General features: G+C 36.8%; 2 protein-coding genes across 4 annotated transcripts in view; one reads left to right on the top strand and one right to left on the bottom strand.

Annotated features, from left to right (window-relative positions):
• LOC149651481 (acetylcholine receptor subunit alpha-like) overlaps positions 1 to 22,549 on the top strand; it is a 120,676-nt gene that overhangs the window by 16,798 nt on the left and 81,329 nt on the right. For all 3 annotated transcript variants that reach the window (XR_016371240.1, XM_089848431.1, XM_089848430.1), the window contains one exon: positions 5,634 to 5,697. The gene's annotated coding sequence lies outside the window, so the exon portion shown is untranslated. The remainder of the gene's footprint in view (positions 1 to 5,633; positions 5,698 to 22,549) is intronic.
• Positions 1,873 to 22,001, bottom strand: LOC149651485 (uncharacterized). The gene is made up of 3 exons (XM_089848442.1): positions 20,846 to 22,001; positions 5,922 to 6,082; positions 1,873 to 3,282 (listed from the first exon to the last, which is right to left on the bottom strand). Exons 1-3 carry the CDS (start codon positions 21,414 to 21,416, stop codon positions 2,767 to 2,769), a joined length of 1,248 nt encoding a protein of 415 aa, XP_089704568.1. The 5' UTR covers positions 21,417 to 22,001; the 3' UTR covers positions 1,873 to 2,766.

Genomic DNA, 22,549 nt, shown 5'->3' with positions numbered 1-22,549 from the left:
CTCATAGAAGAGTATTGGAAATAATTACTTGTGTCTCTTTTTTTTTTTAGCGTAAGCAACGAGCTTTGACCCCGTTCTGTGTTTCTTTGTGACGTTATGACGTCTTGTCGAAATTTTATCGGCTTTCTTTAGGCCAGATCCCCTAGTTTTATTTTAGGCTTAGCAAAAGAATCGGGCCTTGGCTATATCTACAGTTTATTTTATACGTACCTCTTTTTTTCTCCTTCTCTTCTCTCCTCTTCTCTTCTTCTTTGGCTGGCTCTTTGTGGCCTCTCCAGGTCGGAGTGGTATGGGCGAACCCGGGCCCTACGAGTCCCAAAGGTGCGGGAAAAACACACAGCAGTATTACTTCTACAAGCTCTAGCTGCCGATTTTCAGCCGATTCCAATGTTTTCCTCCTCTTTTCTCGCTCTCTTCTTCCATCTTCATCTTCTGGAAGTTCTCTCTCCTCTCCTCTCCTCTTTGGGAGCTGGGTCGACTCCTTCCTTATACACATATACCCCCGGCTGCAAATATATCTCCTTATTGGATTCTCTCCTTTATACGATAATCGACCATTTTGGGCGAATCTAAAATCCTTTAGCGCCCCAGACAAATCGTGAATGGGACGTTGGGATCGTATAGATTTTTCTACACGCATGAATTTCCTCTCGGTATACCGATAATGATTGTTTATTAGGCATAAATGAAGAGTAGGTTTTAAATCTAAGAGTTAGATTGTTATGAGTGTATTAAATTTAAATGTTTTGCATGGAATCACATTGCTTTCGTACGCATATCCAAACTTAGGAGTCCCAAACGAACCTATCGAAGGAAATTAAAGCTGCTGGAGTCCACGGTTAATTTAAATTTAGCATATGTATTTTTCAAATAAAGAAAATGAGTCCATGGTACTTGGGCTATAAAATGATATAACAATTATTAAATAGGTATTATCCAAAATTCTAAATGTAATGCGCTTAATTTTTTCCCAAACGTCCTAAATTATTCTTCAAAGTAAACATATATAGTTAGGCCCGATTTTTAGGCCTAATTCTTTATAAGTTAAAGTCGATAAAAGAGCCTAGATCGTAGATGATGGTGCAGTGAAATCTGGTGACAAAACACGTTTTCTCTAGGCTTGTCATCTCCTCCCTCTTTTTTTCTCTCTGAAGAGAGAGAGAGAGAAAATTCCATCTAGCTCTTCTCGGTATAATTTGTCTTCCTTCTTCTGTCTCCCTCGTGATGGTGGTGGTGGCTAAAGCTCCGAGCTCCCTTCCTCTATTCAATCGATCTTTTAGGGGTTCCTCTTCTTTTTCTCTGGAAAACTCCCAATCGAATTAGGACTCGGCCAAAGAATGGGACCTCCCTTCTTTTCGTACAACCTCTATGCCTAGTGTAAAAGCGATTTTCGAAAACCTTCCAGCATCTCTCTCTCTCTCTCTCTCTCTCTCTCTCTCTCTCTCTCTCTCTCTCTCTCTCTCTCTCTCTCTCTCTCTTCTCTCTCGACAAAAATCTTCCCTCCTAAAAAGATCTGATCGAATAAGAAAGATTTCGTTCAAAAGAAAATAGCTCCAGCCTTTAAGGTTAATTTGCTAAAGAGATACTGAAATGGGTCGTTAGGCTTAGCAGAAAAATCACTCTGGACAAAGAACCGCTCTCTCCCGCACTGTATTATCGCGTTAAGATAATTTTATCTATCATCACGGTTGAATAATTTAGATTTAATTAGTTCGATATTATTTTAATTAAGGAAAATTAGCTGATTCGCTCTGATGAATAAACTAATTTTAAGATAAGATTAGATTAGATTTGTCGCCAGTTTAATGATAAAAAACTCAGATTAATAACAAAGATTTTGTCCAGATTTTATTGGTTAAAAAGAAAAAAAAATGGTTGGTTTATAATATATTCACCAACGTTTTTAGTTTAAATCGATGTCTTTTTATAATTCATTTGGTTTAATTAATTTTGGTTTTTTTTCTTAAAGATTGGCACTTTTCGTTCGTAAAATTAATTACTTAATTTTGATATAATTTTAATTAACTTATTTATGCTTTTAATCGTTGTTCGAAACCGTTCGTTGACCTAATTATTTTTATTATTATTATTTTGTTTGTTATCGATTCTAAAAAACATTTATTTCTTTATTCATTTCACATCATGGGGACTTTTAACTGTTGGGGATTTTTTTTTCTTTTCTGGAGTTAGAGGTTGAAAAATATTAAGCTCATAACCTCAAACGCGATTATTCGTATTTACAAAATTATTTATTTTTCAATTTTAGTTTTTAAAAAGAAATCTTACAATTTAGGGACTTGACGATATTTACTTCATGCAAGGTCCCTATTAGATGTAATTAATTTCCATGTTGAATTAATTAGCTTATTGATTAATATAAAGTTTATGGCGAGTCAAATTAGGTCAAATTTGAACCAGTCTAATCCTAACGGGAAAGCCATCATATAGGGGCAGTAAACCCAACGTTATTTCAATACGCGCCTGTAGAAATGTTTTTCCCTCAACACATTGGTTTGTAAAAATTATCTTAACTTTCTTATTTCTTGTCCGATTTTGACCTAATTTGTCTTATTTTAAAACTTATACTATGTCCCATCGTAATACATACTCATATCAACAAAATATTCTCCAGAAACCAACCCATAATTTAATTTTATTAAATAAATATAACCACGAAGTCTAATTTAGACCTAATGGAATTGATACTGGGGATAAAAAAAATAAATAAACGGTGGGGTGGGTGGTATAACATTGTTTGCGGTCCTTTTAAACTACGTAAGGTCTGTAAATGACGTCACTACACACGGTTTTGGACGAACCGCTGCACGTCGTGTGCCCACCGGAAGTAGGATGTCCGTGTAAATGGTGATGATGCGCTGCCACGTGCGCGTGGTGAAATTCTTGGCCGTCCAATCTCCGGTTAACTTCGCTCAGACGATCGAGGGCCATGGGTACGTCTTTTCTACGTAGGGATGTAGGGATTGACGGGCTGTTGCTGTCCTCATCCCCAGTATCGGGTCGACCATCCACGGCATCGTCTTTTGAACGATCGTCGCTCGTTCGGTGATGGTGTAAGGATGAAGGTGGTCCGTGAGCGATGGGTGGAATACTACTAGGGGTTAACTGGTGATTGTTGCTTGTCCGTGTGCTATGACTCCCGCTGCTTGATTTTTCTGAATTGTCTCTACTATCGGATGAATTCGAATTTTTGTTCTTATTTTCGTGTTGGGATTTTTTACTCCGTTTCCATTTCATTCGACGGTTTTGAAACCAGATTTTCACCTATTTTTTGTAGAGGAAATAGACCATTTAGTATGCCAGGCAAACAAGAAAAGCAGTTAGTACTAAATAAGAAAGAAATAAATAGCCTTTTTCTAGTATACTGGATTTTCATTTCAGAGTATCCTAGCTGACCTTTCCAATTTCCCAAAACCGTCTAAAGTCATTTTCACTAACTAATAATATTAATGTACTCATTTTTAGTTGTAGAAAACTCAAGAGTTAGAAAAACGTTCGTGGCAAAAATTAGTAGGCCTAGAACCAAGAATTTATAGCTATATTAGTTCTTGCTAGTAATTATGTACATGCTTTCAAAATCCTTAACTCTTATACCTAGTTTTCCAGATTCTACATCTAAACTTTGAATTAAATACTAAGCCTAATTTGAACAATATTTTCAAAGTAAAAACCCAACACTATACCCCTACCTTCTAAAACTAAATTAACATTATTTTATTAGGCCCTAATAAACTAATTTCCAAGCTCTCCTAAAACCCTAACCCTTTTTTTTTTCTTCTTTTTGGGAAGAATACAACCAACCGTATATGTAGGATAATTATGAAGAGGGGAGAAGAAAATGGTTGTTACTCGCAGCTTTCTCTATTAGCCAGGGAATTAGCTAAGCCTTTGTTCTTTAACCAAGGCTTAGAGCGAGTATAAAACGGTAAAAGGGGGGGGGCGAGTACAAATGGGATGGTAGATATCATAAAAGCTAAAAGCTAGAGTCTTATTCGCTAGTATATACCATTAACGTTGCGGGCCAACCCCTGATCGTCAGCTAAGCAATTAAGGGAGCCCCCAATTAGTCCTTGTTCATTATGGAAAGCTGTAATTACAGGCGAATTACAAGTCAGCAAGAGAAAATCGAGTAATCAACATTCCCCCTCCTCATAACCATTTTCAGAGTAACTAGGCTACTACTAGACTAATTGTTTCTTCATTTTTTATTTTATTTTTATTTTTTTTTCTTTGGGAAGGCCGAGGCTTAGCGAGGTTTTATTTTTATTTCTATTTTCTTTCTTTCTAACAGTTTCTATATTTCAAAAGCGTAATAAATTCAGTTGCGTTTTGGCTATAGCATTGTTATTCTTCGACGCTTTGTTTTCAATTGTATTCCCTGGTTTCGCGCCATGGAAAACCAACCTGATTGGTTAAGATAAAGTTTGGCTCTTTTTTTCTTTAAAGGGATTGTGAAGTATTGATTGTATCAGTAAAATATTAAAGCGACGCGGGGAATCTTTATGGTGCCCCTATGATGCGTATGTGGGAGTAGCTTATCTTATTTCGTTTTATTGACGTCACCATGACCCAAGCATCGTGAGCTTATACTAGAGTACATCCCAGTGGAGATAGGAATTCAGGGTGTCGCTTCTATTTATTACTAATGCTATTGATCTTAATTAAAAGTAGATATTGAGTAGAGTATTTCATTAATGAGTTATTCTAAAAGGCCGCAGTCTCATAATCGATTTGAACTTTGATTAAATCTAACTTTGAAATATATACATCAAGATTGAGTTTCACTCTCCCTTTTCCGAAGTTTTAAAGGGGGGTGCAAAGTCATTTTTTCATCTTTCTCGGCGTTTTTAGGGTTTTCATCTTCGGTTAAGCCTATTTCTCGCTTTCCTCTAATCTATCACAATATCTTTCTTGGCTGTCAAATTTTTGAGACGGCATCGTTTTTCTAAAAGTGATCTATGGAATATAAAACAAAACCCATATATAAACCCTTCGTTGGGGGGCGATAGGGAACGATCCCCCGCTGTTTATATTACGAAAAAACTGTAGCGAAATACGGGGGGTAATCCCCCCTCCCCCAAACAATGTAATTGCGTTTTCTCGCTCAAAATAGCCCCTTTTCAGCAAAAACCGTTTTAAAACCATCGAATTCTTATATCTATGATGTGGTTTTTTTTGTGTCTGATTTTAATTCTTCATAATTATCTTTCAGTTTTTTTTTTCTTTAAATAATCACGGACGTTGTATTTCGATAGAGGACGAGAAAAGTTTTCCCAGTCCCATTTGCACTCGTCACATGCATGTTTTTTGTATCGTAGAAAACACACTGTTTCCTATCCCTTATGAGGATTTATAAGATCCATGGAATAATCACGTGATTGCTTGTTTCAGCCTATAGTTATAGAATCTTTAGTTTATTTCAACGAAATTAGTCTCATTATTAACTTGCCACGCGTTGTTAGATGCGGTTTTAATTTTTGACAAAGGCCTAGTGTGAATAGAGCCAGAAGAGATGAGACGTTATAGACATTTATTATAATTATTATTTTAACTGTATTAAAGGACGTATTTAATTATTTAATTATATATTTATTTATTTGTTTATTTATTTACAGATATTCCTGATGCGTTTCAATTATTACCAAGAGTCTCGTGAATTGGAGGACTGTTCATTTAATGGTAGGAATAATTTTTAAAAACCTTTAATTATGAGTGACGTCTAGTTTGCATGTTCATGTTTATTCAACATGCGAATTACTTCGGGTATTAGCTCTAAGACATTTACCAAGGATCAAAAACCTTAACTCTAAATCAACCCTTCAATTAACAAATCTCTTCTATAATTATAAAGCCTTCAGTTAACTAATTAATTAAGTCTAATTAGATGCCATAAATATACTCGCCTGCGTTTCGGTTAGCATGAGATTGGTGGCCACTTCGAATCTCTTGGGTCTCGACAAGTATTTGTTCAATCTGAACTGATTCTCCAATTCGAGTAATTGCTGACTGGTGAAGGCTGTTCGTGGTCGCCTTGTTTTACCCAGAACTGACGGTTGTTGATTGCCTATACATCAAAAATAACTATAATTAACAGTTGTAAATCAACTTAGATCTTAGAGATAGACTATTAGATATATTGGACAACAAACCATCCTTAACTAAGATATGTTTTAGAGGAATGGATATTTGCCAAGAATGTGGTATATATATTTTTCATAGAATATATTGAAGGGAATGGGAAACTGTTAGACCCCATTGTACAATTACTTTAGGTCTCGAAAACATTAACAACTGTATCGTGAAAGTCAGCCATAAAACACTGCGATAGTTATTTAGGATAGACCATTTTAGTTGAAACCCGCGAGTATAGCTTTATAGGTGTAAGAAAAAATGTGTTTTCTGAAAGTTTAAAGCCAAGGCCTAAGAAGCTCGTGAGGGTGAATATCATTGAAAGGGTCTATACTCAGCACGCTATTTTGATATCGATAATTCTCAATGGAGTAGAAAAAGGGTAGAGTCGGTCGTTTTTTATGGGTAAGCCCATTTACTGGACATCGATATAGATTTGGGGATTCCATCATGCCTTTCAAAATCACTCCCCCTCCCCCGGCTTCCCTTTGAATGAATGATAAAGCTAAAGCCAAATCGACTTCAAGAATAATAAAATATATATAGGGGATAAAGGAAAGATCTCGAGTCCCGCTCCCTTTTCTAGCTAGCCTCCTCCTGAAGGGAGAGAACTTTTAGCTGACTGCGTCTTTCTTTTTCTTCCTCTTCTGGGATAGCCGGAAACTTCCGATGGATAAACGTTTCTTATTCTTGGTTGGCGAATGGAATTATGGGCCATAAAACGAGATTTTGTCGAATGTATTTACTGGTATTACCCCCCCCCTCTCTACCCCGTTTAAAAGATATAGGATAAATATTCAGTTGATTTTATTTTAAAATTAAAGGTCATGTGAAATTTGTTATGCCTGACATTCAATAAAGGGTATATGACACAAAATTCAAACAAAACCCTTAATTTCCGCTTTAAAATTCAAGTGAGAAAGAAGATATTCAGTTATGCCATGAATTAATAACAACCCTCGTTGACATTCCTCAATTTCACCAGGGATAGATTTAATTTTAGAAGTAGGAATGGAGAGCTGTTAGTATTTACTTCAGTCCGACTCATAGCCCAGTATAGAGTCCCTCCCTCCAACACGTAACGAAAAATTTAAATTATCTAATTGGCTCACTTAAACTACGTTTTGATGGCGTAGCTGACTGGGACGGCGAAAAATAGTGACGTAATTCCTTTTTACCTCTGTCGCTATGACCCGCCTCTTCTTTCATACCCCTGTGTCCCGTGGAAGGGGGTCCGGGACTTTGACGCGCGCACAGATTACTCGATCTGTTCTCCATTCCTACTTCTATAATTAAATCTATCCCTTAATTTCTTCTTTAAAATTCACTGATTAATTTTTAAGATACCGTACGAGAAAGTGGACATCAAGTTAGGCCATTATGATAAAATATAACAACCCTCGCTGACGTTCCAAAGTTTCAGAACAAAATATATAACTCGTTGACCATGCATGCATGCAGCCTTCCAAAATTAAACCCTTTCCCTTCATGACCTTTATTTTAAATTAGGCTTAACTCCTTGGGCAGTTTTAACATATAAAAGTCATCTACACAGGAAGGGGGGCTGGAAAATCGTTTGAACTCGGTATTAGGTTCTAAATTGATGATTGTTTTTAACCCATACACCATGCACCCTTATAACGCGTGCCTTTTGGCATTATTAACCTAGCTAAGCCTAAAGCGTGGAGGAACTAAACGAGGTAGGATGGCCGGGTTAGGGGTTTAAGTTAAAAAGATTGGCTGTTGAAAATTACGCGTCAATCTAGATAATGGTACAGCGCGTGAGGGGGGCCGTACTAAGTTTACTCTTAAACACGCGCTAGCACAATGGACGCCACATGTCATAGATGAGATCAAATGAGTTGCTTGCTCCCCGTCAACGATACAGGGGGTTGGAGAAAGTGTAGTTCTAACGAGATGAAACCCATGTCGGGATGGAATCGGGATGGTGCATGCTGATCTAAAATCGTGCCGGGGGAAGGGGTTCAGGGGTAGGGGGTTTATAGCCACGATGAACCCCCGGTGCCCGTGAATTGAGGGACCCATAAAGCTTTCTATAAAGTGAATTCACCCCCCTAGATAAACGCTCTAATTTTCAGCACCAGTTAACGCTATCAACTCATAGACCATTTTTTGGGGCAAGTCTTGTTCGGATTAGACATAGACCTAATGAAAATCGGTCCTTATTTTTAATGTGATCTCCTCAGGCATTGAAAGTATTATATTACATAAACTAACCTACATTTTTTTATTCAAAAAATTTCATAAATTAAATAAAAAAATGAAGCTTAGGTTGCGTCAACATGCTAAAAAGAGGTAGAATTCTTACTAATTTTTAAATCCCATCTTTTAAATTCATTAGGCCTAATTTGATAACCAAGTTTAAAAGTTAGGCTTAGCAATGTTTTTCATATTGTATAAAATTTCTATGTAATATTTTGATAGAAATGCTAAGTCTGAACTTAAAAATAAGCCCGAGGCGTAATTGAGAGTAGCGTGGCACGCGCAGAAGGGTCCCTTAGGGACCTATAGGGATAAAAACCTTGTTCCGGAGGGTGTTTGGCCCTTCTCTATATAGGATTAACTGTAAAGTATTTAAACACACACTATGATTGAATGGAAAAGGAACATACAATCAAGCAAGCGCAGGCGCCGCTGTTAGAAAAAGACTGAACCCCCTCCCTTAATTTTCCCGCCGCCTCTTGTTTATTTTGTCAATTTAACAACAATCTAATTATATAATTGGATAAATTTTTGAACATCCAGATGCGAACGCTTCAATTCATCCTTAAAGATTTTTGATGGCGGCATGCATTCCCTTTTTCAAATTTTTGGGTAATTTGCGATCGAGGTTGCGATAGGTTTGCATTAGCGCGGAGTTGATTAGCGAGTGTTATCTATATAGCGGCGATTCTCAAATGATTTTGCGCGTTGGGGAGATATAGGGTTTAAGATAAGGATGACTTCTGCCGCCGCTTCTACTGATAGATTTTAGAGTATTGGTGTGAAAAATGACACTGTACTGCGAAAAGAATTAAGAAAATATGTCTTTGCGCTATTTTTGATGTTTCCGTTTTTGTTTATAGCTGAATTATACTATGAAATTTTCATGTTTTTATGGGTACAAAAATAGATTTTTGCCTTTTCACGGCTTGGTGACGAGTAAAATTAGCATTCAAAGGTTTTCTGCATCCAAGTATTGCAAACAATACCTGCATGCTGTTCTGAACTTCTGAGACTGAAAACGGTGGTACAGTATGGAGAAACGATTTTGACTCGAAAATGTAGCTTCTATGGAATTTTGCCCCTAAACAAGTTATGAACAATGGAGTGTTTTATTTATGACCCCTTAAATTTAAGTAAGAACCTGAAAGACAGTGATTTCTTATTTAATATGTCATCCCTAAAACACTCCAAATATAAGTTGTAAACGGGGATCTGTAGTTACTTTTTGGGCTCATTCGGCCGTACAATTCTTTATGGAACGCAGAAATACATACAATTAGTATCCATGACGTCACAACCCAATTTAAATTAATTTTACCGAGCACCTCCGTAACTCATAAAACCTACCAGACCAACCTAGCATTATTCCAATCTCCCTCGGGGTCCCATTTAAAATAATTTAAAGCGTATATTCCTCACTTTTGAAGGGGAGAAAAACACTCAAACATTTGGCCATCTGCCGTGGTTTGGTTTAATTATCCATCGAACTTATATCCAGGAGCGGATCCCCTTAAGGGCTTACACAGTAGCATCACGGGTTCACATCATCGCTTCGCGAACCGCGAAATTTTCTCTACGTGTCCCTTTTTCCTCTTCCAATTTTATTTTTTTTTATTTTTTCGGGGAGTCGGAGAGATGGGACTGAGGAGGACCAAGAGCAAAATGGGATGAAAGCTAGAGCCTCATGAATTGCTAATGAGCTGTTGGACTCCAACGAGCGCGGGGGGGGGGGTGACTAGGGTCCGGAGGGGGCCCAAAAGACCTCTCTCTCGCAACCCTGGAACGATCAGCTATTTTATGGAGCCGAAAATTTGGTAGGAATTGTGATGGGCTAATCAGAGCCCTGTTACAAAGCGACCCTCTCTTATTTTTCCCGCGCCAAATACAATGGGGTCGGATAGTTGACACGAGTTTCGCGAATTATGTTTGATGTCCCGGATTGAAAATTACAAATATCCCGCACCCTTTGCGGTATTACCCTACCATCTCTCTCTCGCCGCTTTTCAGAGCTTAATTGAATACGTATGGAATTCGGTTTTGGGGTTTTTTGGGCCCCCCTTGGCTCCATACATGGATGACCCACCCTAAGCGTGAAGCTGATATTTGAAACTAAATTGTAAGACGCGTTCGGGAATTTTTTTGATTATTATACATTTTGGTATAAAATGGGGCAAAGATTTGTTGAGAATAATTCAAAAACGACTTTTGAAATGTTTACGTTTTAAGTTTAAGTTTTACGTTTACCGAGGCTTTTTGGTTTTTACTGATTTCCGGAAAAGGATTTTTGAATATTTTATTTCTTAGATAGAGCAGAATTCAAAGGAAATCAAGTGGATTTTTTTATCGATTCTTCTACTAATTAAAGACCAATCCAGCAAATACCTTCGAATGATTTTAAAATTCAAATTAGTTTATTATTTCATAGATAGTTTTAAATTAGCACCTCCGACCAATCGAGTAACGCCCTGCCTTTTTTTAACAAAACTCCGGTGTCACGTTCTTCAGGGTTCGTACACGACCTGGAAAACCTGGAAAAGTCAGGGAAATTGAAAATGGGCCTAAAAGGTCAGGGAAATTGAAAATGGGCCTAAAAGGTCAGGGAAAAGTCAGGGAAATTGAAAATGGGCCTAAAAGGTCAGGGAAAAGTCAGGGAAATTGAAAATGGGCCTAAAAGGTCAGGGAGAAGTCAGGGAAATTGAAAATGGGCCTAAAAAGTCAGGGAAATGTCAGGGAAAAATATATTGGTAGGAAATTGATAGTCTGGATAACAGTATAAGGGTGACCAAAAAAGTGTTGTCTGAGACTTGAGCAGAACCCCAAATTAGCGGAGCTCGCTCCGGTTATTTATGATTTACTTATGGTTAAATTTAAACGAATTAATTGGCTTATCTTTATAACAATGACAACTCGTTCAAAAATGGTTCGAGTGAATTTAGATTGGTTTTCATATATTTACGCCTTGTAAGTTATTGCATATGGTCAGGGAAAACCTGGAAAAGTCAGGGAATTTCATTCCAAAAATTTTGTACGAACCCTGATTCTACATATATCTCGCGCCACGATTGTCACATCGCGCTCGATTTTTAATCAAATCTCGTGCTAAATTAATTTATTACGAAACTAAAACAAATTTTCTAACGCCAATCATTAAATTCTTTTCATCTATCAATCTGAAAACAGTATACCTAACACCTAGGTTTGTTAAAATAAATTGTTTAAATTTTAAAACTTATAGTAAACGAGATGAAAACCTCCGAAAGGATACAATATACAACTTTCCGCGGATCCCCCTTGAGAATACTACCATATCTCTTCCGTAATGTTTCTATTTTCTAAAAGGTGCGGGTATTATACTTTTCAAAGATTCACATCATCCCCCTCCCCTCATAGGTGTAACTACATTACATATCTTTTATCTAACAATATTAAAGTTTAGCCATAACCTTATATTTCTCTATATAAGTATAAACCTATAAGATATTTGAGTGTGCATTAATTCCTTATAGAAGGTTAGATGGGAGTCTCCTGGTCACCTGGTGACGGATACTCTGATATGAAACCCAACACACTATAGCGTTATGACACCCCATGTTGTTTCCCCATAGAACTCAATACAGTCAAGGGTAGGGGACTGCCATTCTTCTGTTTTGTTTTTGTTTTTGAGGAGAAATCTTTAAAATAGATGGCGCAACAGTCTTCAATTTTTTTTTTCCTTCGCATGCCCCTATCGCAGAACAATACTTATGGAAAGTATATGGTTATGGTTTAGCTTAGACTTAAAAATACAAGGTTGGTACTGTACAGTAGTAGCTTAACAAATGTTGTAGAAACGTCAGTTTAAACTGAATACAGTATATATAAAGATAAAGCTTATTTAGTGTTACTCTTAGGTTAAATTGACGTGCTCCTTAAAGAGCCGGGAATGTTCAGGGGAGAGAGGAAATGCTAGAGAAATTCATTTATTATACGGTTTGCGAGAGAGAGTAGCCTTGTAGATATCTTGGCTCCCTTGAAGAAAGGTAATATGTTTGGGATAGTTGAGAAGGGTGTATAAATCACTCGGGAAACATTAAAAGGCCCCGGCCCCTATCCAAGCTTGTTTCCTCTGACTTTTAAAATCACCTGGGATCTGGTATTATACTCCTGTTGGAGTATACACATTCTCTCTCTCTCTCTCTCTCTCTCTCTCTCTCTCTCTCTCATCCCCTCCCCCGACCGTGTTATGAAAATAACAAATTTATACTGCTATACGGTTCTATTTCTAGACACCTTAAAAATATTACAAAGTTTGAAAACGATAAATTTTAATGTCAATTTTAGTTTGGTAAAAATTATATACTCTTCTTCTTCCTCTATAAAGGATTATGTTAAATATTTACGTGTATTTTAGGTCTAAACCGCTAATTAATTAATTAATTAATCCTTTGTTCTAATTTAAATAATGAACCTAGATAATATTTTCCGAAATGGAAATTTTCCTTCTTTCCTTGTATAAAAGGCGAAAGTGTTTCTCCAGGGGTTTTACGGCATCCCCGTTGGTTAATTACCACCACGTAAAGTCATTTAATCAAAGTAGCTAGTGAATAAGCTTAGTTCTTTGATTTTTAATTCATTTTCTCCTTATCTTAATTCTATCTCTCTCTGACTAGCTTTTCACCTCTCTCTCTCTCTCTCTCTCTCTAGTTTGCAGGAGATATCTCGGCGGTATTCCACGCTAATTAGACACCGCTCGATTTATTCAATTCAATATATATACAAGCGTACACACCTAGACTAGATCCTAGAATCCTATAAGCTAAGCCTAAATCAGTCCGCGCTGCTAACAATCGAGGGGAAAAGCGACAGGGGAAAGGTTTAATTAACTATGCAAATGATAATTTCCCCGGCACCATCGAAAGAGTGTTACAAGTCGCGACTCGCGCGTGGACCGTATGATTTCCCGCCTAAAATTCTGCGCGCGCTATTATACCAAGTTGGAGTCGTTTCCCGCGCTTTTCCTATATGGCTTTGAGTCTTGTAGAAACAAATGCCGTTACGCGCGTGGAAACTGCGTGCAGCTCTGCGCGAGAGAAATAAACGAGGGAGGAGTCTAGAATCTCGCGGGAAAACGCACGCGCCTTTTGCCGCTTTCCAGAGATTGTTGGATGAAAATACGATGGTATATACCGCTGAGAATTTAGGAGAAATTTGCGGACCATTTTGCGCTCCTTCGTCTTTCATCCCATCTCTTGTTTGTATTCTATCGGAGATTTTAGCTCTGGTACTCCTTTATCGCGTATAAGAATGCGTTAAAACCTAACTAGAATATTTCAATCTATCTGTTTTGATTTCCATTTTCTATTACGGGGAATACAATGTAACGATTTATTTAAGTGTATATATGGCTTGACCAAGAGCTTAAATATTCATTAGGTAATTGAATAATTTCATGGATGGTTTCTCTGGGACTTTAGAGACTGGAGAAAACGGTTGTTTACCGATATCTACGCGTTGATATAAACTTAATATATGTCCCAAAACCGGAGGGCGGGCGCGGGCAGACGGACGCCTGAGATCTCTCTATAATGTTATCCGTTTGAAAATGTAAATTAATTTCGGACCAGATCCCGCGGAATATTGACCCGCGCTTTCGCCGAAACTGTTTAGAGAACCCCCCACCCCCCTTATTGCCTATGGGGGAATATAAGCTTAATATATATTGATTCCGTCAGGAGATGATTAACAGGAGTGTAGGACTGACTATCTGTTACTGACACGGATATGACCGTTGCTTTTGGAGCCCATCCAAAAATGATCTAAAAGTGGTGGGGAGAGTTTTCAAAATGACCCTTTAAAGGCACGCAATGGAATTCAACAGTCACTAAAATCACTGTTAATTATACAATAGTTGCAAATAAGTCAAAAAGGGGCTCAAAAATGACTCCATGAGTCATGGAATATAGTCCGGGAATTTTAAAATGGACATTAATGATAAGTAAATGTCGGAATTTTATAGAATATGGATAGTTTTCACTCATGGAGGACTCATTCCATTTACACCAGAAGGCCAGGCTACCTGGAGGACAAAAGCAGACGGTTTTTGTCCTCGGCCTACTGGTGTAAATGATACGAATCCTCCATGAGTGTAAACTATCTATTTGTGAAGAAAAGAACTAGTCTAATGTTTTCTCAAACTAAATTAAGTCAAGAACCCATATAAGTCCTGAGAATTTTCAAATATGGTTCAATCAGGTTTTTTTATTGTCTCAATAGATTTGAAAAAAACAAAATGCATGGGCATCGAAAGATTTAAATATTTTCATTGCTTCTAAAACCAGATGTGTGTAAACTATCTATTGATTAAGCAAAGAGTCTAATGTTTTCTCAAACTAAATTAAGTCAAGAACCCATATAAGTCCTAAGAAGATTAAAATATGGAATTAGGAGGCTGTAGTTATGTGGTTCAATCAGGTTTTTTTATTGTCTCAATAGATTAAATGGGCATCCAAAGATTCAAATATTTTCAATGGTTCTGAAACCAGATAGACACTCACTCTATTGTTATCAGCTCCTGGTTGGCTCCCGTTAAATTTCGGGACATTATATTAAAGCTCACGCTTCACGCCATCCATAGCTATAGCTATATCTCCGATAAGTTTAATAATCGTCAGTTTACCGAATATGATATATTTTAAGAAAGGTCTTCCCGCTAATTGGAATATCGGATTCGAGCCCCCGATCCTGACCGCTTCCTGTTTACACCGTTCCTACGTATATTTATTGAAGGCTGGATTTCGACTAAAGGCGCTGCCAAGCCTTAGAACGTGATAATTTCATAATGAGATGAAAGTTAACTGCCGATTGTATAAATTGTATAAATTAATTTAGAAGGAAATATTACAATAACCGCGTGCATGGACTAGGGGTCAACTTTGAATTGACCTAGAGGTTAAACGATTTAATTTACCCTACCACGACTCTGAAAATTTTATATGATTCTGTTTTGGTTAAATTAGATTTAGGTACATTTTTAGTTAATTTGGAACCGTAATTATAAAGGAAGCTTAAATTTAATTAATATTTTGAAATAAATTATATGAATTAGAATAACTGTTCGAAGGTCAACTTTGAATTGACCTCATATCAAGTCAAACGATTTAATTTATAACGAATCTGCAAATTTTCTCTGCATGATTATGCTAGCTGGGATTTAATTAGATTTAGGTGCAATTTAAGTTAATTAGCGGTAGTTAACTAATATTTTGAAATGATATTATTTCAGAAAGTAGTTGAAGATCGAATTCATTCATTCATTTGTGGGGTAAACGCTTACTGAATATTAAAATAAAAATCCCCAGACCTTTATTGCTCTATTAAAAACCGAGCCTATGGGGTTTAGGGTTTTTTTTTATATAAGAAAAAATCTTATAAAATTGTTTTCAATTCGCGCGTGGTTTGAAAAAAATTGCGAGGGAATAACATTAAACCTTACGCATTATAGCGCCTAAGCCTAACCAATTTAGGGGATTAAATTCTGCTTTTGTTATTTTTTCTTTTGCCTTTCTTTGTATAAAAGTATAAGAAGAAGAAAAAAGGTTCCCTTTTTTTTTTAACACCGAATTCTTTACCAATCAGTTCCCTAACACACAACCTGAACGCACTTTTTCTTTTGTTGAGAGAGAGTGGAGTAATATAAAAAAATCTGAGGGTCCAGAAAAACGGTTAGGCTTAGGTCGGGAGTAAGGAAAAACAATAAAGATAGGGTACCCCGGAGTAACTTCGGAGTAGCTCCCAAATTAAAACTTGTAGGCACCCTAGCTCGGTCTTTCAGTATTTACTCCCGCTCCCTCGGTGGCATATTTCTTTTTGAAGGCAAAAAAGGCTTAACAATAGAAAAATGTCCACCCTATAGCTGCATGGTCTTTTTTAGGGATTCGATCGTGAAAAGCTTTAGTAAAAGATTTCAGGAACGTTAAGAACGTTGCCACCTCAAGGGGACCATTCAGAGAACGCACTCATACACTTAGTTTCACCCCCATGGGTTCTTAACCCTAACACTAACCAAGGCTTAGTAGCTATTGGAATCATGGAGTGGAAAAAATGACTGTAGTAACTTCCAGGAGTGATTGGAGTCCCTAATATTAACCCCTGGAGCCATAAGGACGAACGAACGCCTTGGCATCGCGTTAGATTTCACAAATTCGTGATTGAGAAAAAGGGGTGTATGTAGCTAAGCCTTGGTTCTCTCTTTTAAATTGATATCCCTTCTCTCCTTATGGGTAAACATGGCACTGATTAGACAGAAATATCTTATTCTCTTCGATTTTCTTTCAAATTTTGCAAAGGATTTTTTTTTTCTTCTAGGGGATAGTTTTAAATTGAGTCAAAAAAGTAACCCGCCCCCCCCTCTTCCTTGATTCGTCCCTGATTATTGATAGACAACGGGGATACTTTTGATTGGAGACTAGGGTGGTGTGATTTGATTCAAGAAATAGTGTAGTGGAAATAAGTTAGGTGTGATTTTTTTCCAATTTTAACCCCCCTTTTCCTGCCTTCCTTTAGAATATCCTGATTTTGGGGGATCTGAGTCTAACGACATTGGAGCATTTTTTAACAAGATATTTGCTAAGAAATCAGTCGTATTTTTTTCTTGTTGTATATTATTCATAAATCAAGTGATAAATCTTAAATGGTCGTAAATTAATGTTTTATAGGGTATATCTATAAAGAAAAAATTCAGATAGTTTATTTGATTTGTAGGTTACTAAAAAACAATATTGCAGTGGCTCGAAACTCATAGTTATATTAAGTTTGAATTGTTATACTGTTAATTAAATTTAAAACCATAAAAATAAAGCTACACTTGCTTTAAATAATTCTGGGAGATTTGGGTTTGTACAAGATAGTAAATAGTGAGGAGCATAATTTATTTTTTTACATATTTAAAGAGAAACAATGATTAAAAGTATCTGTTAAGCCTTTAAATTTTGCAATTTTTATATTTTTTACTAGTAACAGGAAAGACAACATTTAGGGGTATATCTTCTAATGTCAAACCTACGAGCGCCTTTAGAAATGTTTAACCCGCAACACACGTATGTCCAGGGCAAAACAGCTCACCAGGGGCTAATTAGAAAATGTTGGATTTTTGGCATTATCTTTATCATTATACAGGCTTAAAATTAAGCAAAATATTTCGTAATATGGCATGAATTATACGGTATATAATACTTAAAAGATATACTGAAAGCTAAATTATAACTTTTACCACACTCCCCTTTTTTAACAGCCTGCATAACCATTCGTTAGGTAAACACAGTACAGAAAATCTCAATACCGTTTTATATTGCGAAAAAAAAATTAGAAAAATAACCTTTTAACCTCTTGAATTTTAAGTACGCCTTTAAATTACCTTTGTTCCGTTATGCTTAAGAGGGGATCAATTTGTTGGTCGTAAATCTGTCTCGAAGGCTTTAATCCCTTAGATAAAGAAAAGCGTTTTGCTTCTTATATATTACAACCTTCTTTTCAGTGTGGGAGGGTTTTATTTTTTGTTTCATGGTCTGAGAATATTTTGAGGCAGCCGATCCTAACTAGACAGCTTGGTGCCAAAGTTAACGACTATATGGGGGGCCAAAAATGGGGCCCAAAATTGAGGATAACGAAACAATTATCGCTTATCTATAACGAACCGTTATATTTTTTTCTTCTTTATGGATAAGAATTTAAAAATGAGGAATTAGGCTTAACTATATTTATCAGTGTTTGGGAGAGGTTTGAAAGAATTAACGTGGCTTTTTACGTAAGATTTAACACATTAGTGATGTGTGATAATGGATAATTGCTGATAGAGGAAGGTCAAAGGTCACGGGATTTAGTTACGTATTACTATTTCTTTTGAAAATTGAAAGTTTTGGTGTTCTTTTAAAGGGCAAGCCAAGGCTTAGGTGTAATAAATAATATGAGGGGTTAGAGGTCATGTTAGCCAGTATTTTATTTAATTTCCTTTAAAGGTTAAAAGGTTATATTAATCTTTGACCTTTAGATCTACTTCCCGATTGTTAGTTTTATTATAATTAACAATGAAATAGAAATAAAGTTTACATTGTGGTAGAGATAGGACTAACATGCACTTATTTTACTGGGGAAATGTACAAATAGAGAAATGAGGTATTTGGAAGAATTAGTAGCGTTCACTACCCCTTTAAAATGATGTTTTTAACAATAATTGATTACAATTACAAGGTTTTTCTAGAGCGATCAATTTAATATAACTTGAAAACAAGCAAATTTGATATATTTCGATATCAAAACGCAATAACGGTGAGTGCTTAATTCGCTTCAAACGGTGCATGAGTTATCTTTCACACTTTAATGAAAAAAAAAATACCCGATAAAGAGATCCTCGAAAAAGAAAATTAAGCGTTAAACAGCACCGCCAATGAATGATTCCCCATCTGTCTATAACAATCATTATCAACTAGGTATCTACATTTTGGGCCAGGAATACGTATCATATTATCAATTAAATAAAATAGGAGAAAATATATTGACAGTTTCGAGTGAGGACGTGTCAAAGAAAATCGAACCTCATATTAATCGCACGAGACGTTTAACGAAATTAAGAGAGAATGTTGGCGGTACTTGAACTTATTATTACAAGTAGCCCTGAGAATAACGTGGGTTACGTTTGCAGTAATTTCTTTCCCATATATGGCAACGTCATAACCCTCTATCTCTAACCAAGAAGTGATATCTAGTTTATTAGGGAGAAGGTACAAGATGCCTAAGTATTCGCGCGACATAGTCCCAGCCCCTTTTCAAAATACAAGGGGGGACGTAAAAGGAGGCCGGGCTATTTCGCCCCTCCTCAGTCGGAAAATACGTAATTTTCGTCATACCGCGTCGCGCTGACGTGAGTTTTCAAGAACCAATGAGATGCTGGTTGTAATTTGGAGGCGGGGATTAACTCCGGACTTTGGACTGGAGATAAAGCTGGAAATGTGGGGAATTTATACCTTCTCCCTAATAAACTAGATATCACTTCTTGAAACAACCATAACTTGTTGGTTAACGTAACTAGCGCAAATGCTCTATACTTATGTGACATGTTTTCTTTTACCCAGTATTGGACACCGTTTTCAAATTAAGATTGGAATGTTTTATGGATGACCCCTTAAATTTAATTGAGAAACTGATAAATAATTATTAATAATTTAATTAAGGGGTCATGTGTAAAATACGATAATCGTGTAACTTGTTTAGGGAGTCTCTTAGGCTAATATCGGCTGGTCAGAGAAAACTTTCGACTCAAAATTATTTTCCCATAGAACCATCCCACTGCATATTTTGAAATACCGTTCATTTAAATCTTTAATTGGTAATTACGTGTGGTACATTAATAGTTGCGAAATAATAGGTTTGTCCCTAAGAGAATTTTCAATTTGCAAAACACATCATGCACTTGATAAGAGTGATGTGTTAATTATAGTGTAATCAGAGAAAATATCCGTTTCTTTATATATATATAAAGTAAAGATTCGTAAAAAGGACATCTGCTTCCCCACCCTCGACTCAGTACTTGAAACTTGTTAATTGAAAGCGTCAGTTTTAGTTTAAAGGGCATTACTGATAGCGCTGTGCAGGAAATGTCGAAGTTGGACTCTTTTCGTGAAAATTATTTGTTCATCTATGAGTAACGCTTTGAGTTTGGGGGGGGGGGATTAAACAATGGGAGGGTAAAAGCCATTAGCTAATTATCGCCAAACAACATCATTATGAGACTAGGTTTTTTTATCATTCTGTAATATAGATAAGGAAGATTGTTTTAGACTTTTGTTTGAATTTGAAAATGCATTATTACCAGAGTAATTTATTTAACTCTATTGTTATAACCATGAATTTATTCATTAATTAATTAATTAATAAATTCATGTTATAACTCTATGATTTTGAGCGTAAAAATTGAGATTAACTACTGAAAAATTTTAATAACGTCTTTAATGAAAATATGGGAAATTATTTAGTGTCAAGTTAAAGGGGAAAATTGATAAAATAGAGAGGTAATTTTATATTTTTTTCGTTCATTGGATAAGAATTTAAGTTATTTGAGGGATTCGCAGATTAATCAAAGTCAGTAAGGTATGCCGTTATGGAAGTAAAACTATTTCAAATTAAAATATAGGAATTATACGCAATTATATCGGAAAGAACTATAGATTTCCCATATAAAAACACTAGTTTTAATTCTAACTTCTAAGGGAAAATCAATGTACTAAAATCTATATATATAGTTTTCTAGAATTTTATGAGTTTCTGATCAACTAAATGGGGAAATAATCAAATATGAGGACTTTTGTAGCTATGCTTAAACTGGAATAGTAGTAACATTTAGGATGATGAAGTTATAGGCCGTCTTTAACCCAATGACGCACAAGTAATTCCTTAAAGTATAATTACCATTCGACCCCGTATTAGAGCTAAAAATACTGACCTGACATATCGTAAGATCTGGGATAGAACATTCCCGCTCTGGCTAACCAGTCCAAAGAAACGTGTCCACTTTTAAGTCCAGCCAAGGCAGCTGCCGATGGATCACCGCTCGCGGCAGCGGCGGCAACAGCGGCTGCAGCCGCCGCGGAAGGCGGATGAAAGGCGCTCGTGGGTACCGCGTGATGGACCGACAATGACCCATGACCCCCGTAACTCGCGTACAAAGTATTAGGTGTAAAAAATGGATGTCCGTGATGCTGGTTCGGATACCCTGACGCGAAGAGACTATTTCCACGTGGTCCATTTTGAAAATTAGTATCTCTGTCCGGCGAAGAGTTACGCGGAGGCGACATAAAACTCTGTCCTTGTTGGTGATTGTTTTGGGAGGTTGGTGTCGTAGCTGGGGATGGTGCTGAACAGGCCGACGCACCCCCTGGACTTAAAGGAGGTGAACCAGCGTTACTTTCGGACTGCGACGTAGGAGATCGCGGTGGTCTGTCTTCGCGCGCGAGTAACGCGTCAATACAGAAAGACTTGGATAACTCTGAAGATGACTTATTATTAGAAGACATGGTGGTTTTACTGTTCTATAAGTAGTTGTTGCTCGTAAGTAATTGTTAGATTTCTTCGGACATTCCCTCGCGGCGATACTTTGTTGAGTACGAAGGAATTATCGCGTATCTGGTAACTAATTACAGTTGCTAAGCCCAAATTAAACGTTGACGTTTGCATCTAAGTGAACGAAACCACGCAGATCAGATGATGGACTCGTTAGAGGTCTCGAAGCTAGGTGTTTTTACTCCGCTTTCTCTGTTGAATATAGGATATACTCTAGAAGCGAATTTTCTCCAAGAGCTTTTCAAGTCACTCTCTCCGTTGCCGTACCACGGTTTAGGGCCACTTTGAAAGGGCGGTGCTTATTGGATTGTAGACTCCTCCTTCGACTTCTCTCGCGCGCAGAGATGTTAGAGGCAGGGGTAGTCTCGCGGATAATGTGTCACGAACAGCGCGCAAATGGCCTTGCAGCGCCGGCTAGCAAATCAATTATGTGTTGACAGAACCCCAAAATTACGGCCGTTTCAAAACGGATAGTGGAGACCAGAGAAAGCTGGATGGAGCAAAACGGTGGAAAGAGAAAAGAGACCATGGTCCGTGCTTCTCTCTTCTTTGAGGATAGAGGATGGATACCAATTTTGTTGCCCCCCCCTTCATCCCGGTTTAGTGACTCCCTCCCCCTCTAACCTTTGTTTTAGCCTTTAGATCGTCGCCGAGAGAGCTTGCTTGGCTTTTGGGCTTTAGATAATATTTAGGGTATTAAAGTTTCAATCTTGGATACGCGCGGATATGTTTATTTCGAAAATTAAATTTAGACGTAACGTACGTGGTTTTTGACGATGTACTTCATAATACGATACCTTATGGATGAGTTTCTTCCGAAGGTTCATTAGTAGATAGAAATTATGAAGAAGTTCACTAATTGTACATAGTTAATTATGAAATGCCACTCATGAATTACATCACATATTTTTCCGGATAGAGTTCGATCAGTATTTAATCTTTATCCATAGGAGTTGCGCGTTATAGCCACAATTTTGTCGGCAATTAACAGATAATCCACAAATATAATTATTAGATAACACTTTTTTTGACATATCCATTTCCTGGTCAGAAATCTTGAAGTGCCCTGTCCTTTTATGAGCATCGT

This window comes from Phalangium opilio, unplaced genomic scaffold (assembly GCF_054372755.1).
Source record: "Phalangium opilio isolate 3A_F unplaced genomic scaffold, DU_Popi_V2 ptg000082l_1, whole genome shotgun sequence".
Lineage (NCBI taxonomy): Eukaryota > Metazoa > Arthropoda > Arachnida > Opiliones > Phalangiidae > Phalangium > Phalangium opilio.
Note: the sequence above shows the minus strand (reverse complement) of the source record. Positions and strands in the feature narration are given on the sequence as shown.

Coding starts and splice junctions, on each gene's coding strand:
- LOC149651485 (XM_089848442.1), bottom strand. CDS start 21,416: ATGTCTTCTAATAATAAGTCATCTTCAGAGTTATCCAAGTCTTTCTGT. Junction 6,083..20,845: donor CAGATCTTACGATATGTCAG/GTCAGTATTTTT, acceptor TTTGATGTATAG/GCAATCAACAACCGTCAGTT. Junction 3,283..5,921: donor TCATGCTAACCGAAACGCAG/GCGAGTATATTT, acceptor TACAAAAAATAG/GTGAAAATCTGGTTTCAAAA.